General features: G+C 40.9%; 1 protein-coding gene across 2 annotated transcripts in view; it reads left to right on the forward strand.

Moving 5' to 3' along the window:
* The window catches only part of RPS6KA5 (ribosomal protein S6 kinase A5), a 191371-nt gene that overhangs the window by 161143 nt on the left and 16445 nt on the right, over positions 1–13783 (forward strand). For both annotated transcript variants that reach the window (XM_060095727.1, XM_060095728.1), the window contains exons 8-12: positions 5437–5587; positions 8763–8924; positions 10601–10726; positions 11107–11240; positions 11908–12001. In XM_060095727.1, the coding sequence (XP_059951710.1) occupies positions 5437–5587; positions 8763–8924; positions 10601–10726; positions 11107–11240; positions 11908–12001 (667 nt within the window). The remainder of the gene's footprint in view (positions 1–5436; positions 5588–8762; positions 8925–10600; positions 10727–11106; positions 11241–11907; positions 12002–13783) is intronic.

The raw sequence follows: 13783 nt of genomic DNA on the forward strand, positions 1-13783 counted from the left end.
CATGTTTGAGTGGTGAGATGAATGCTGTGGAAGTACAGAGGTGGCACAGTCCCTTGGGTTTGGGAGCGTCAGGGACGCCCTCCTGATGGAGAGATAGCATGGGCTGGGCTGACAGCGCCAATGAGGTTTGCAAAGGCGGAGGGTAGAAGGAAATGCCTTTCAGACGGTGGGGAAACAAGCACAGGGGCCTGCAGACTCCCTGGAGTCCTCGCCAGTCTGGGTAGTGCTCTCAGTGGGTCCGTGATCTTGTAAATGAAGTTCATTTTATCATTCCTATTCTTAAAAGTAATGTTCACTATAGTTTAAAGCGTGCATAGGAGGAAAACAGCAGTAATAACACCCAGAGGTGAACACTGCTACTATTCCCCATTAGTCTTCTTCACGTGAATCATGTTGAGCTCATGCTAGAAATTAACTTTATTTCTATTTATTTATTTATTTATTTATTGCGGTACGCGGGCCTCTCACTGTTGTGGCCTCTCCCGTTGTGGAGCACAGGCTCCGGACGCGCAGGCTCAGCGGCCATGGCTCACGGGCCCAGCCGCTCCGTGGCATGTGGGATCTTCCTGGACCGGGGCATGAACCCGCGTCCCCTGCATCGGCAGGTGGACTCTCAACCACTGCGCCACCAGGGAAGCCCTAGAAATTAACTTTATATTTTGCAGTTTTTGTGTAAATTTATAAGCATTCTCTAATTACAAACTCTTCATAAACATACTTTTGTAATGGCTGTATAGTATACCACTGAGTAGATAACACCATGATATGCTTTACTATCCCCCTTGTGTTGCACAAAAATTAAGAGTCAGTAGTTCAGTGAAAAATCTTTCTAACTCAGGCAGGCATGTATGTGATTCTGTGATTTGGGGACCACTGGGGAACCAGGAAGTGAGAGCACAATGAAATGGGGAAGATTGTGAACTTATAAATGGAGGAAAAATAGAAATAATCAACTCATCTTTTGCTATCTGCAAAAAAGTGAAAAAGTTATCTGCAGGCATCTGTGGAAACTGAGGAGGAAAGCTCCTCATATAGTAAATGGAGAACAATTAGACATGTATTGATTTAGTAAATATTTGTTGAGGACTTGCTCTAGGCTAAAGCAGTGTTCTAGGCCCCAGGGAATAAAGCAGTGAACAAGACTGCTTTAAAAAAAAAAAAAAAAAAAAAGAATCCCTACTCCCATTGAGCTTACATTTTAGTTGGAAGAGATAAATAACAGACAAATAAATATATAGTAGTCTATAAATTCCATGAAGAAAAATAAAGGAAAAGGTTAAAGAGTGGGGGAAACGGCAATTTTGTAGGATGTAGGTGATGTGGGTGGGTGATGTGGAGGGATGAGGTGAGCATAAACCACTGTCCTAAAGGTCACTGATAACTTTTTATTGGGACAGTTCTTTGTTGTTATGTTTTAGTGAACATACAAAACACAGGTGCCAAGTTTCGTAGGTTCACTCTTTCCGCCACATTTTATTATGAAAAGTTGCAAATATTTGTTACGGTGGACACCTACATACTCGCTGCCATGATTCTACCGTGAATATTTTACCATCCTTGACTATTTCGTACCTACCTACCTCTCTCTCCATCATAGGTTTAATTTTAATCTTGATGGCCTCACCCTTTACTCCATAAATTCTTAAGCTAATCAGTTGTGCATTTTTTTACCACGGGGGTTTTCAGAAACTTCCATCCATGAATAGGAAGAAATTTTATTTTCATTTATATATTATTATACATTTTAATTTTATTTCATTTTGCATTTTACATGTACTTCCTCAATCCATTCAGAGTTTATTTGGGCTTATGGTATAAGGCAAGGGTCTTGCCTTGTTTGTTTCTTTCCCACATAGCTGGTTTACCCAACACATTTGTCAAACAATGCGGTCTTTCCTATGTTGGCTGGTCACTTTTTAAAAACAATGTAAGTTTTTGTATATGCCTGGTTATTTTTCAAGTTGTCTCTTCTATTCACTTGATATGGCTGTTAATTTATTTGACTACCACTTCACTTTCACAGTTTTGTTTTATAATACATTTTACTATGTAGTTAGGCAAATTCTCCCCAGTTATTTTCTTTTTCAAAATTTTCTTAGCTGTGTTATCACTAATTCTTGCAAATAAATATTAATATTATCCAGGTTCTAAAATATCTGGTTGAAATTTTAATTCATATGTATATTTCTTGGGTTTTTTTGAAAGGAATCTTTCCTCTTCTGTAAGACAGGGATAATAATAGCCTTCTGATAGGATTTTTGTATGGATTGAATGATAATATACACGTGAAGTGTTCAACGTGATATGTTAATTCAGAGCTTGTTCTGATTTTACAGAGGGCTCTAAGATTCATTTGGAAGCAAGAAAAAATAGCTCTGGGTTATTACCAGTTCAGAAATCAAGCACATTGGAAGAGGTAAAGTGTCAGCCAACACCCAAGAAATGTCTCCCAGCCCTTGTTGCAAGATGCCCTGGTATTGTTACAAGTGGGCATCCCACAGAAATCCTCCACCTGCACCCGCATTTCTCAGCGCCCACTCTGCACAGCCACGGTGGGGTGGCCCTCAGACTGACATTCATACTCACAGGGCACAATAGGCTGGAATCTGGCACCAGTTTTACTTAGCTTTCTGGAAGGATACAGGTCAGGAAGCATAGTGTATCGGCATGACAACATCAAACACATCTCATCAGAGGTCCTTCCAACCACCTAGGCCTGATTTCCCAGCCCAGAAGGGACACACTCAGCCATTAGTGATGGGACCTAGTGGGAGGGCATGGACCACCCAGCAGAGGAAACTCAGCGCAGGAAGTCTGTCTTCTAACTCCCGCGAACACAGCTTCCAAGTCCCCACAAGGACACCCTTGGGAATAAGAGAGAACACACAGAGGCTCGTGAATATGTTTTAAATAGTACTGGACAAGACAACCCCCAGGACCTACGTGCCTGTTCACACCTGTCTGGCCAGGTGTGGTTCACTTCTCAGGGGTAGCTTCAGAATAACTGCACACCTGACATTTCACATCCATCTTGACCCAGTGCGTTTCAAGGAAACAGTATAAGAAGAAGGTAAATCCGGGATCATCTTCCCGTGGAGGAAAGGGTTGAGCCTACTATCTCCTTACCACCCCATCCCCAGTTTCTGGTCCTCTTCCTGGGCTTCAGAGCCTCTCCACTTCGCTAAGGAAACCCTGTCTCACTCTGCTTATATGACAACAGCAGTGGTCCTTCCGTGAGTCTCCAGCAAGGCTCCTGCTGTCACTCCTCTACGTCGGCTGGGTGTTCAGCATGCTCTGTGCGGGTCTGCTCCCGCTGCTTCTGGCTCTGGTATTCTCACTCAGGAAAGGGGAGGGGTTGGGGCCATCGCTGTTTGTTCTGCACGTTCCCTCATCAGCACTGTGTTCAGCAGGAATTCCTGTAGATTTCTACACAGTTTCTTCCCGATCTGATCCCTGCCTCACCCGAATCTAAACCTCTCATTCCCTTGCATGTGGACCTGACGCACACCTCGGTGGCACACCGATGCTGTTGTTCGTGTGTCCAGACTACTGCCCTGAAGTGTGCACGGGGTCTCCTGTGCCTCCTTCAAGTCTGGGCATTTCAGTGGGGCCGTGCCTCTCTTCAGGTGCTCATGGCTCTCTCGCTGGCCCTCCTTCTCCACGAACCCACCACGGTCAACAAGACTGACCATTCCTTCCCCCAGTGCTTGGTACGGAGCAGACTGCCAGTAAACGTCACTGACTTAGGTGTAAGAGTAACAGTACAGAGTCGGTACCCTCAGATGAAGTCAGCCAAAGTGCTTCTTTCTACACGTGGTTCAGCAGCCGTGAATCTAGAGCCTGGTCCTTTTACACAAGAAACCCTTGCCTGCAGAAAGGGCATTAAAGATGGAGAAATGGAACAGGCTATGCTTGCTGTTCCCTGAGAAACAGGGCGCCCGCACCTTATGTCAGGAGAGGATTATTCTCTAATGCTGCAACCCTGACGGGCAGTGAGCCATGGGAAAACAGTAAAGAATCAGAAAGAAAAGAGGGTTCTGCTGCTTTTTTTTTTTTTTTTTTGCTTGTTCTTTCAGCATTTTCTTAGTTTCCCAGGATGGAGTGCTAGAAGTAGAATTCGCTTTGAAATGAACAACACTGCTGGAATGTTCAGTCAGAAGTTACCATCCCACCATCATTTCCCTGATGCTCAGTGCTCCTTGCTACAGGCTGTCTGTTTTCTTTGCGGTTGCCTTAAATGAGGGAGCAGGACAGTGAGTAGCTCATATTTATCAAGCATTTGCTATGTTTCAGGGGCAGTGCCAAGCACCGTACATCACATCTTCACTCATTTAAGAGGCATAATACCCATTTTAGGCAGGTACTGCGGTTGAAAAAGCGGTTGAGGAAACTGTGGTACAAAGGCATTAATTAACTATTTTAAGGTCACACAGCCAATAAGCGGCAGAGCCAGTGCTTGAACTTGATCCCAAAAGGCTCCAAATTCCTGTTCTTACTGCACTGTACTATCTCTTATTAACTTATTATCTATTTTTTGTTCCACAACAGTTATTACTATTTTAATGAACAACAGGGGATCTTTTTGCAAACCAAATAATTGAGAAACTGTTTATCTCCATGTGTACTATGCTAAGCTTCTTAATTTCCATCAGCCTCTTCCATTATTTCTTTCTCATTAAACTATTGCTCTGGCTTTTAAGAGGGGCAAAGGTACATTTGGATTGGATCGATTTCATCTGTGACCTTAGAATAATTAAAAATATTTCATCAAGAAACCTGATTATCTTAATTTTTTTACTTTCTGTAATAAGTAGTAGCGTTTACTCCATCTTTGAGCACCACTTGCCTTCTAAGGCTTGCCAGTCTGTTTTAGTGTCGCAGAAAATAAGCAGATGCTTTCATCCCATGAAGAGCCGCCAGCTCTGGTATCCAGAGTTGAGCCACATCCAACGGGTTCTGACTCTCCCTTTCTGGGGCTTCCTTCCCTCTCCATTCCCGCTGGCACCTTATGTTCACTGGCACACAGGGCAAGAGAAGCTAGGCAGGTAGAGTTGGGATTTCTTTTGTCCTTCCAAATCTGAGTGCTGAATTCTCTTCTCTGAGTTTATTAAGGTTGTTTCCATTGTAAAAGTTTTACTCATAGAGTCTAGTCCATAGATAGGAGATCTAATCCAACCTCAAGCCTTTTTTCTCTAATTAAATATTTGGGATGTTAGCTTCCCATGAGGATTGACTTATACTGGAAAATGATCAATGCTTTTTGTTTCTGCTTAAGTTTGAGAAATTTGATTTTATGGTATCTCATATTTTTATCTCCGTTTTTCACATATAGTTCAATTTCAGAGTGTGTTGTGCCATACTTGTTTTCTGCGAAGAATACAGTCACTATAACTTCATCCTGTGGTTCTTTTAACAGCAAGTTTTATCTGCCTACAGGAGAATATTAAAAAGCGAGCCTCCGTATCCCCAAGAAATGAGTGCTGTAGCCAAAGACCTAATTCAGCGTCTCTTGATGAAAGATCCCAAGAAAAGACTGGGATGTGGTCCACGTGATGCAGATGAAATCAAAGAACATCTCTTTTTTCAGGTGAAACGTATTGAACAGATGGTCTTATATGCCCTGCTGTTTTCAGGGTACTTGGCGTTCTTGGTGGAATGAGTGAACTTGGGCTGTTTCAGAGTCATTTTCTCCCAATTTTTAAATGACAGGGACCCTTTAAGAAGAATCAGAATTCTACTTGTAGGGACCTAAATGGTCTTTTTCTCCCTATTTGAAGGGAGAGAGAGGAGGATTATAATAACATTTGATTTTCTACATACTTACTGGTTAGGGTTTCTGAGTATTGATTTCCATTTGTTATCTCAAGATTTAGGCATATAGACTAAGGAGAATTTTATTATATTTTTTATTTCTCACTTCACGAGCTATTACTGCCACTGTGGTATACTTTTTAGATGGTGATTTCATCTCTTCTTTTCCCAGAAGAAATCTTAGAAAATTCAAAATCAGCCTCTTTCTCAGTTACATATTATAATATAGAGAGAATTATTCATTTATTTTCTTTGTACTTGAAACAGTGCTTTTCTTACTCTGCAAAAGCCTAATAAGACCATTCTGAAGAGCACCAACACGTCTGCTCAACCTAGTATGCTCAGTGTTGTCCAAAAAATGACCAAAATTTTAGATAACTGGAAAAAAAAGTTAAATAGACTGAGTTGGCTAGTTATTTCAATCTAAATGGTCAACCTGGGATACCATGACCTCGATTTCTGAAACTCTGAGCTCATGACTTTTAAATAATTTCATCGTATCAACAAGCATGACCTAAATATTTATGCTCAAAAGGGACCATCAAGGTCTTATTTTTACTTTGCAGACTGAGCTTTTACATTATTATCACCAAAATTAATGAAAATATCACACCAAAACAAAGAAAAAAACTGCTGCAGAGCAAGCTTTCATGTTGTTATTTATTGTGTTTTTAATATAGAAAAACAAATAGTAATTGAGAATAAGAATTCTCTCTCTGTACTTATGTACTCAAAAAAGGGCACATTTATTTCAGTCTCTTGGTGTAACCATTTAAAAAATCATTACTGTTCATCTTACAGAAGTTCAGTAACATAGTGAGAAGTACCTTTAGAATAAAATTAATTTCTCAGCATGTGCATTTCATAGATTAATATGGTTTGGAAAGGTTAACATTTGAACAAACTATTTCATATATCTTGTTCAGAAGTTCGGCTCAAAAATTAACAATAAGGTAAAATTCAAGAACGTACTCAAGCAAAATACCCCAAATCATATTTTCCTAGGTTCTTTTTCTCCACGGTTCCCTGTACTTGTGAATATTGCAAAATAGCTTTCATATTAGAGAAATTTCTCTGTTCTATAGCTTAGAATAGTAATTTTAGGTTATTTAATTGCCTTGACTTTTTAAATGACAGGGACACTTCAGGAAAGACCAAAATTCTACTTGTAAAGACCCAAATGGGGTGGAGGTGGAGAGGATTGTAAGAGCATTCAATTTTCTCCATACTAAACGTTCTCCTGCTAACAGTATATTTCTTTAAATTACCCCTTTACTCTAGAAGTTTCTCTTAATGTATGTACAAGAGACAAGCACAAATCATACGCTTGTAATCATAGGCTTGTATTGTAATCATATGCTAGGAAAGAACACGAACTAGAAAGTCAAGAGACTGACCCTCCCAAATGTTTAAGTGAAAAGGTTAGTTCTGATTTCTGGGCTTCGATTTCCATCTGGATCAAATAAAGAGAATGAACTAAATGATCTCTAAAACCCATTTTAGCTGAAAACTTTGAAGGTCTGTAATTTAATGTTTTACCTCCATTGCTTCCACAAGAGGGCATAATAAAAACATTTTATGTTAGTTGATTATACTTACTGAATGTCATCAACCAAGAAGTACAAGTTTCACATTTTACCATCTCTGAAATCAGTATGCAGCTTACAGTGGACAACATTTTACTATTCTAATTGATAATGCTTTTTCTTTCTTAATGGTACATAAAATAATTGTGTATCTTACTATCAAGGATGACATCTTAGATTATAAGAGCAATATATTAATAGGGTATCTGTGGGATTCAATTCAGTAAGTATTACCTGAGGTTGTTTTTCGTGGCAGAAGGAGAATAAAGAAAACAGAACAGAGGGTTGAATTTGAATAATATAAGACATGGCAGTTTAGCAGACAGTGACTGACGTGGGTAGAAAGGGGGCCTGGATTATCCATGGGGCAGAGAAGAGGCAGTGTTGAATAGCTTGAATACAGTTGAATGAGAAAAGAATGGTTACATCAGTTCATACTATCACAGTATCATTTAGACTTATAGACATAAACCAATACATGAATTAGAGTGAGTTTGTTTATTTTCTAATTTGTCCAGATGGCCAGGAGGAAAAGCAAGTACAGAAGGAAAGCTAGTTAACACTGCCTCTGAAAAATAGGGATGTTCCTTTAGAGCTAATATTCCTATCCATTTTAAAGCCCTTTATTATAGTTTAGTTTAGGTTTGGTTTGGCTTAACGCCTGTCTCGGGACTCATGACAAAATAATCTTTGTTATCCCTAAGGGTGAACTAGGGTGTCCTGGTGCCCTCCAGTGGCCAGGATGAGATTCCACAGTGGTGGAGAACAGTCTCATCTCAGTCACAGCTTTGGTGAGCTATAAGCTGTGGTCAAAAAATGTGCTCCTGCTTGTAAAAAATATTTTTTTAAATCATCGGTTTGAAATATGTGCTTCTCGCGCTTCCCTGGTGGCGCAGTGATTAAGAATCCGCCCGCCGGTGCAGGGGGCACGGGTTCAAGCCCTGGTCCGGGAAGATCCCACATGCCACGGAGCACCTAAGCCCGTGTGCCACAACTACTGAGCCTGCACTCTAGAGCCCACGAGCTACAACTACGGAAGCCCGCGAGCCACAACTACTGAGCCTGCGTGCCACAACTACTGAAGCCCGCACGCCAAGAGCCTGTGCTCCGCAACGAGAGAAGCCACCGCAATGAGAAGCCCGTGCACCACAACAAAGAGTAGTCCCCGCTCACTGCAACTAGAGAAAGCCCATGCACAGCAACGAAGACCCAATGTGGCCAAAAATAAATAAATAAAATAAATATTTTAAAAAATATGTGCTTCTCTCTGTTGTTTTATTAAAATCATTATCTTTGTTATTTTTCAAAAATATATTTCAACTTTGTTGATTTCTACTTTGTACCAATTTTCTTTCTCTGTTTTAGAAAATAAATTGGGATGATTTAGCTGCCAAAAAAGTGCCTGTGCCCTTTAAGCCAGTCATCCGAGATGAATTAGATGTGAGTAACTTTGCAGAAGAGTTCACAGAAATGGACCCCACCTACTCTCCCGCAGCACTGCCCCAGAGCTCCGAGAGGCTGTTTCAGGTAATCTCCAAGAGTCCACATGTGTTTGTTGGCCATGTATGCTTTGAAAGAAAAGATTAATTTTCCCATGTGAAAGCTTTTTGACATCTTGAAAAACAGGACTGTATAATCTCTTCAAAATTATTAAATACAGAGATATTGCAAATAAATATGTGTTGAATTTACACCTGAAATTTTACTTCTGTTCAAGCTCTTTTATAGAAAATATAATACTACTTTACTTCTCATCATACAAAATATTCCTTAATTCATAAACAGTGTTATCTGATTCTTTATCTTCTGTGACTAATCAGTTGTTTCTCAACTCGTAAAAAAGATTTAGAAAGGATTTTACACTTAGGAAAGGATCTTTTCTCAGACTTAAGATAAAATATTCTATTAAATGGCATAATAGCTTCACTTCCTTGACTCCCATTAGCATCCCATAGTATGGTTTAATTTGACTGTCCAGACACTGTCTCTGGACATAGGTGACACCAGCGGCTAGCAACTTGGCTGGGACAAAGCAGATGTTGAAAAAAACATTCCTCGAAGTAGTGAATGTTCTAGCTTAAACAGATTAATCATCCATCATTATACAGATAGTCCCCAATTTATGATGGTTCAACTTAGGATTTTTTGACTCTATGTTGGTGCAAAAGTGATACGCATTCCACGGAAACCATACTCAGAATTTTTATCTTTCCCGGGATGGTGATGTGCAGTACGATCCTCTCACGATGCTGGGCAGCAGCAGTGAGCCCCAGCTCCCAGTCAGCCACTCGATCACGAGGGTAAATAGCTGATACACTTACAACCAATCGGAACCCAAACAACCATTGTTTTTCACTTTCAGTACAGTAGTCAGTAAATGACATGAGATATCCAACACTTTATTATTAAATAGGCTTTGTGTTAGATGATTTTACTCATCTGTAGGCTAATGTAAGTGTTCTGAGCACGTTTAAGGTAGGCCAGGCTAAGCTGTGACGTCTGGTAGGTTAGGTGTGTTAAATGCATTTTCAACTTAGGATATTTTCAATTTATGGTGGGTCTGTCAGGACGTAACCCCATTGTAAGTCAAGGAAGATCTGTACCACTTTTGGTTCAGCACATCATTCTGCCGTTTGATTTGACTCCTTTTCTAAAACTCAGTTTTAAATTTAACCTAAGGAAATATAATGAGTCAAATAATTGCTGAATAGAAACTGACTGGAATGAAACTTGCTATTTATCTAGTTTGAAAACCAGTAGCATTTGGACCACTTTTTAGTTCCTTAACTGTACCTTTTTTTAGAAGTTAGTTGTGTTTGTTTATAAGCAGACTTTTATCAGCAATGCAAAAGAATTATATCTATGAGTCAGATACCGGGGATGAGATAGAAGGAAGTATTTTTCTGCCTTTAATTTTGAATCGGTTTAGTTCTACCAGAAGATGGCGTGATCTCCTTCTGAAAAGCATTAGTCTATTGATTTGAAATAACCTTGCATTTTAGATTCATCTTAACAAATATTTGAGCTTTTTTTTTTTGGCCTCGCCATATGGCTTGCGGGATCTTAGTTCCCCGATGAGGGATCGAACCCACGCCCTCAGCGGTGAAAGCACAGAGTCAAAGAAGAAAAAGATGATTATAGTCTAGTCTGTGCTAAACTGGAAAATTGCAAATCCTTATTTTTTTATCTTTCTTTTTTTTTAGGGCTATTCCTTTGTTGCTCCTTCTATTCTCTTCAAGCGTAATGCAGCCGTCATAGACCCTCTTCAGTTTCAAATGGGAGTCGATCGTCCTGGAGTGACGAATGTGGCAAGGAGTGCAATGATGAAGGTGTAGCCATGTGGTTAATTAAATGACATATTCATGGTTTAAATACCAACACTAATTGACTCTCTCAAGTCAAGTAACTTTAATAGACTTTCCATTTGACTAAAACGTAATTTTAAAAAATGAATAAATGGAAATAGTAAGATTTGCCCTAGAGAATTATTAACATCCATTTGAATGAGCTCCTTTCTTACGATAGAAAGTAATATATTTTAAATAAGTGATATACATGATAGAAATAAGCTAATGATGAATTTTTAGAGATTATAAATGTATTCCACTCCTAGTTATTAACATTAATAATGTTCTGTTACTCAACAATTTTATCTATCCCTGTGTATTACTATATTTTCTTAAGTGAAATGATGTTGGTTTCTTGTCAGGACTCTCCATTCTATCAACACTATGACCTAGATCTGAAGGACAAACCATTGGGAGAAGGAAGTTTTTCAATCTGTCGAAAGTGCATAAACAAAAAAAGTAACCAAGCATTTGCGGTCAAAATAATCAGCAAAAGGTATCACATTTCCAGCAGTCTCTCTTATGTATCCGTCCTAGTCAATGGATTCTATAAATTAAGATTTTTATTTAAAAGGAAAATAATGGTATATTATAAGGATTTTAACCAAGGTTTTAGCCATTCAGCTCATCAGTTGATCCATTATACTTCTAGCTCTGAGAAAGTAATCCATTTTAGACATAAATCATAGTATGATATGCTTTTCAGGTTATTATGAGAAGACTTTCTTGTGGCGGTGTTATTTAATCAGACTCGCTTAGTGAGTTCAGCAGCTTTTGCCATTCCTATTAGTTGTATATTTGAAATATTTTGTTCTGCAATTATTTAGTGACCTACAGGTAGTTTGAGAGCCAGCTAGTTGTTTTGGTAACTGATTATTACCTCCATGATTGTATATTCTTATTAGCAAATTGTCAGGTAAGTAGAGCATCCATTTCTTCATGTGATTAGCTCTTTCCTGACTCAGAAATGATCATTTTTCTCAAGAATAATGCTTTACTTGTTCTGGTGGGTGTATGACTCACTACTTTCAGGGAAGCCTCATTCTGATACTTTGACACTTACATTCTGAATATACTGTAAATAAAAACAAAATTAGGATTGGGGCAATGCTTCCAAAAACTTGATGAAGAGGGATGTAGAGACTAACTGTTTCATCTTGCAGGTTGGAAGCCAATACTCAGAAAGAAATAACAGCTCTGAAACTCTGTGAAGGACACCCCAATATCGTGAAATTACATGAAGTTTTTCATGATCAGGTAGTCCACTTTTTTTTCTGTGGATACTAATTCACATACAGGGTTCTACTTTTCATCAGTTGTGTTGGTGCTGGGTCAAAGTCAGGGATATGGGACATGACCGAGCCACGTGAGAGGGTGAAAAGCCACTCCACGCACGCTTTCACCCACCCCCAAATCAATGCTTCCTCTCACTTCTGCTTCTCTCACTCAGTCGTGGTCGTGTAGGACCTGGAAGGAGGACGGGGGGCTAAAGCCCAGCTCGTTGAACTTATTGCACGTTCAGCTACCACCCTGCATAGCTTCGTCTCCGCGTACCTCTCAGTACTCAGTCATTTTCAGCCTTCAACTTAACCCTTTAACTTCAAGAGTAGAACTTAGGGGGCTTCCCTGGTGGCGCAGTGGTTGAGAGTCCGCCTGCCGATGCAGGGGACACGGGTCCGTGCCCCGGTCCGGGAAGATCCCACATGCCGCGGAGCGGCTGCGCCCGTGAGCCATGGCCGCTGAGCCTGCGCGTCCGGAGCCTGTGCTCCGCAACGGGAGAGGCCACAACAGTGAGAGGCCCGCGTACCGCAAAAAAAAAAAAGAGTAGAACTTAGCCTAAAGCCTCGTTAGTGCAAACTGAAGAGCAAATAGGAAGCAGAGGACAAAGATACTCTCTTTCCATCTTCTTATTCCAGGTGACAGATTCTGCTCAGGCCACAGGCCAGGTCATGCTACCCGCCTTTTACCCCCGGTCCCACTTTCCAGCAGTACCATCACACAGGGTTATGTAACTTTAGAGACAGGAGGAACACTGTTTTGTCAGGTCCATGTCTCCTTCCCTGCAGAAATCTCTCCATTACAGTCATCTTTCCTCCTGGGACTGGGCGGGATGGCACAGTCTTATGCAAGACAGCATGCTGCGCACAAGAGCTAAAGCCAGTCCTGGATGTGGTTGGCCCTAACTTTACCAAAGACGAAACTGAGGTTCAGAAAGGTCATGAGTATTTTCCCACAGGAAAAAAAAGGGGGGGGGGTGCGTCCTGAGACTCGTCCAACCAAGGTCACGTAGCAGGTCAGTGAAAATCTAGTAGGAAGACTTGGTCTCCGGTTCTGGGCTCTCTCCAGTGTGGTACCATGACATCCACGTCCTAGGAGAGTGGTGGCCCAGTTCTCTACCACATTGAACTTTCCCAGAGTGCCGTGGCCAAGAATGACACATGATGGGGAAACCAGGCAGCAGCAGCAGGAGCATCATGATGTAATAACTGCTGCTATTTATTTTCACATACGTTACATGGTACAGGTATTGTAGCACTCATTCTACATGTATCATCAAACTCCCAGAAATTAAGTAACCGTGTCTCCCAGTTTATAAGTGGTACTGCTGGAATCTGAACCCATGCAGTCCAACCTCAGAACAGGCACTTAATTACTTTGTTCTACTGCCTTAGAGGAGGCAGACACAAAGCCTGGTTTTCACATTAGGTGAGTGAGCACCCAAAAATGACATCATCTACTTGCATCCTTGGTGCTTATAGTCAGGAAAGGAAGCTCTTTGAAGCAAGGACTCGGGGGGAGCTGTTCTCCCTGCTCCTCTGCTGCCTCCACCTCACCAGGCCACTCTACTACAGTGCAGGTAGAGTCCCCTGCCCACTGGGGGTGCTTACGAGGAGGCTAGGCAGTCTCCTATTGAAGGCGATCCACACATGCATCAAGGGCTTGGTGGATGACCTTCGACACACCCCTTGGTTTTGCAGCTGTGCCCCTAGCTACTTCCCCCGAAAGACTTTCCATCTCTGACCGTCAGGCCACTGTCAG

The sequence above is a fragment of the Mesoplodon densirostris genome, chromosome 4 (assembly GCF_025265405.1).
Source record: "Mesoplodon densirostris isolate mMesDen1 chromosome 4, mMesDen1 primary haplotype, whole genome shotgun sequence".
NCBI lineage: Eukaryota > Metazoa > Chordata > Mammalia > Artiodactyla > Ziphiidae > Mesoplodon > Mesoplodon densirostris.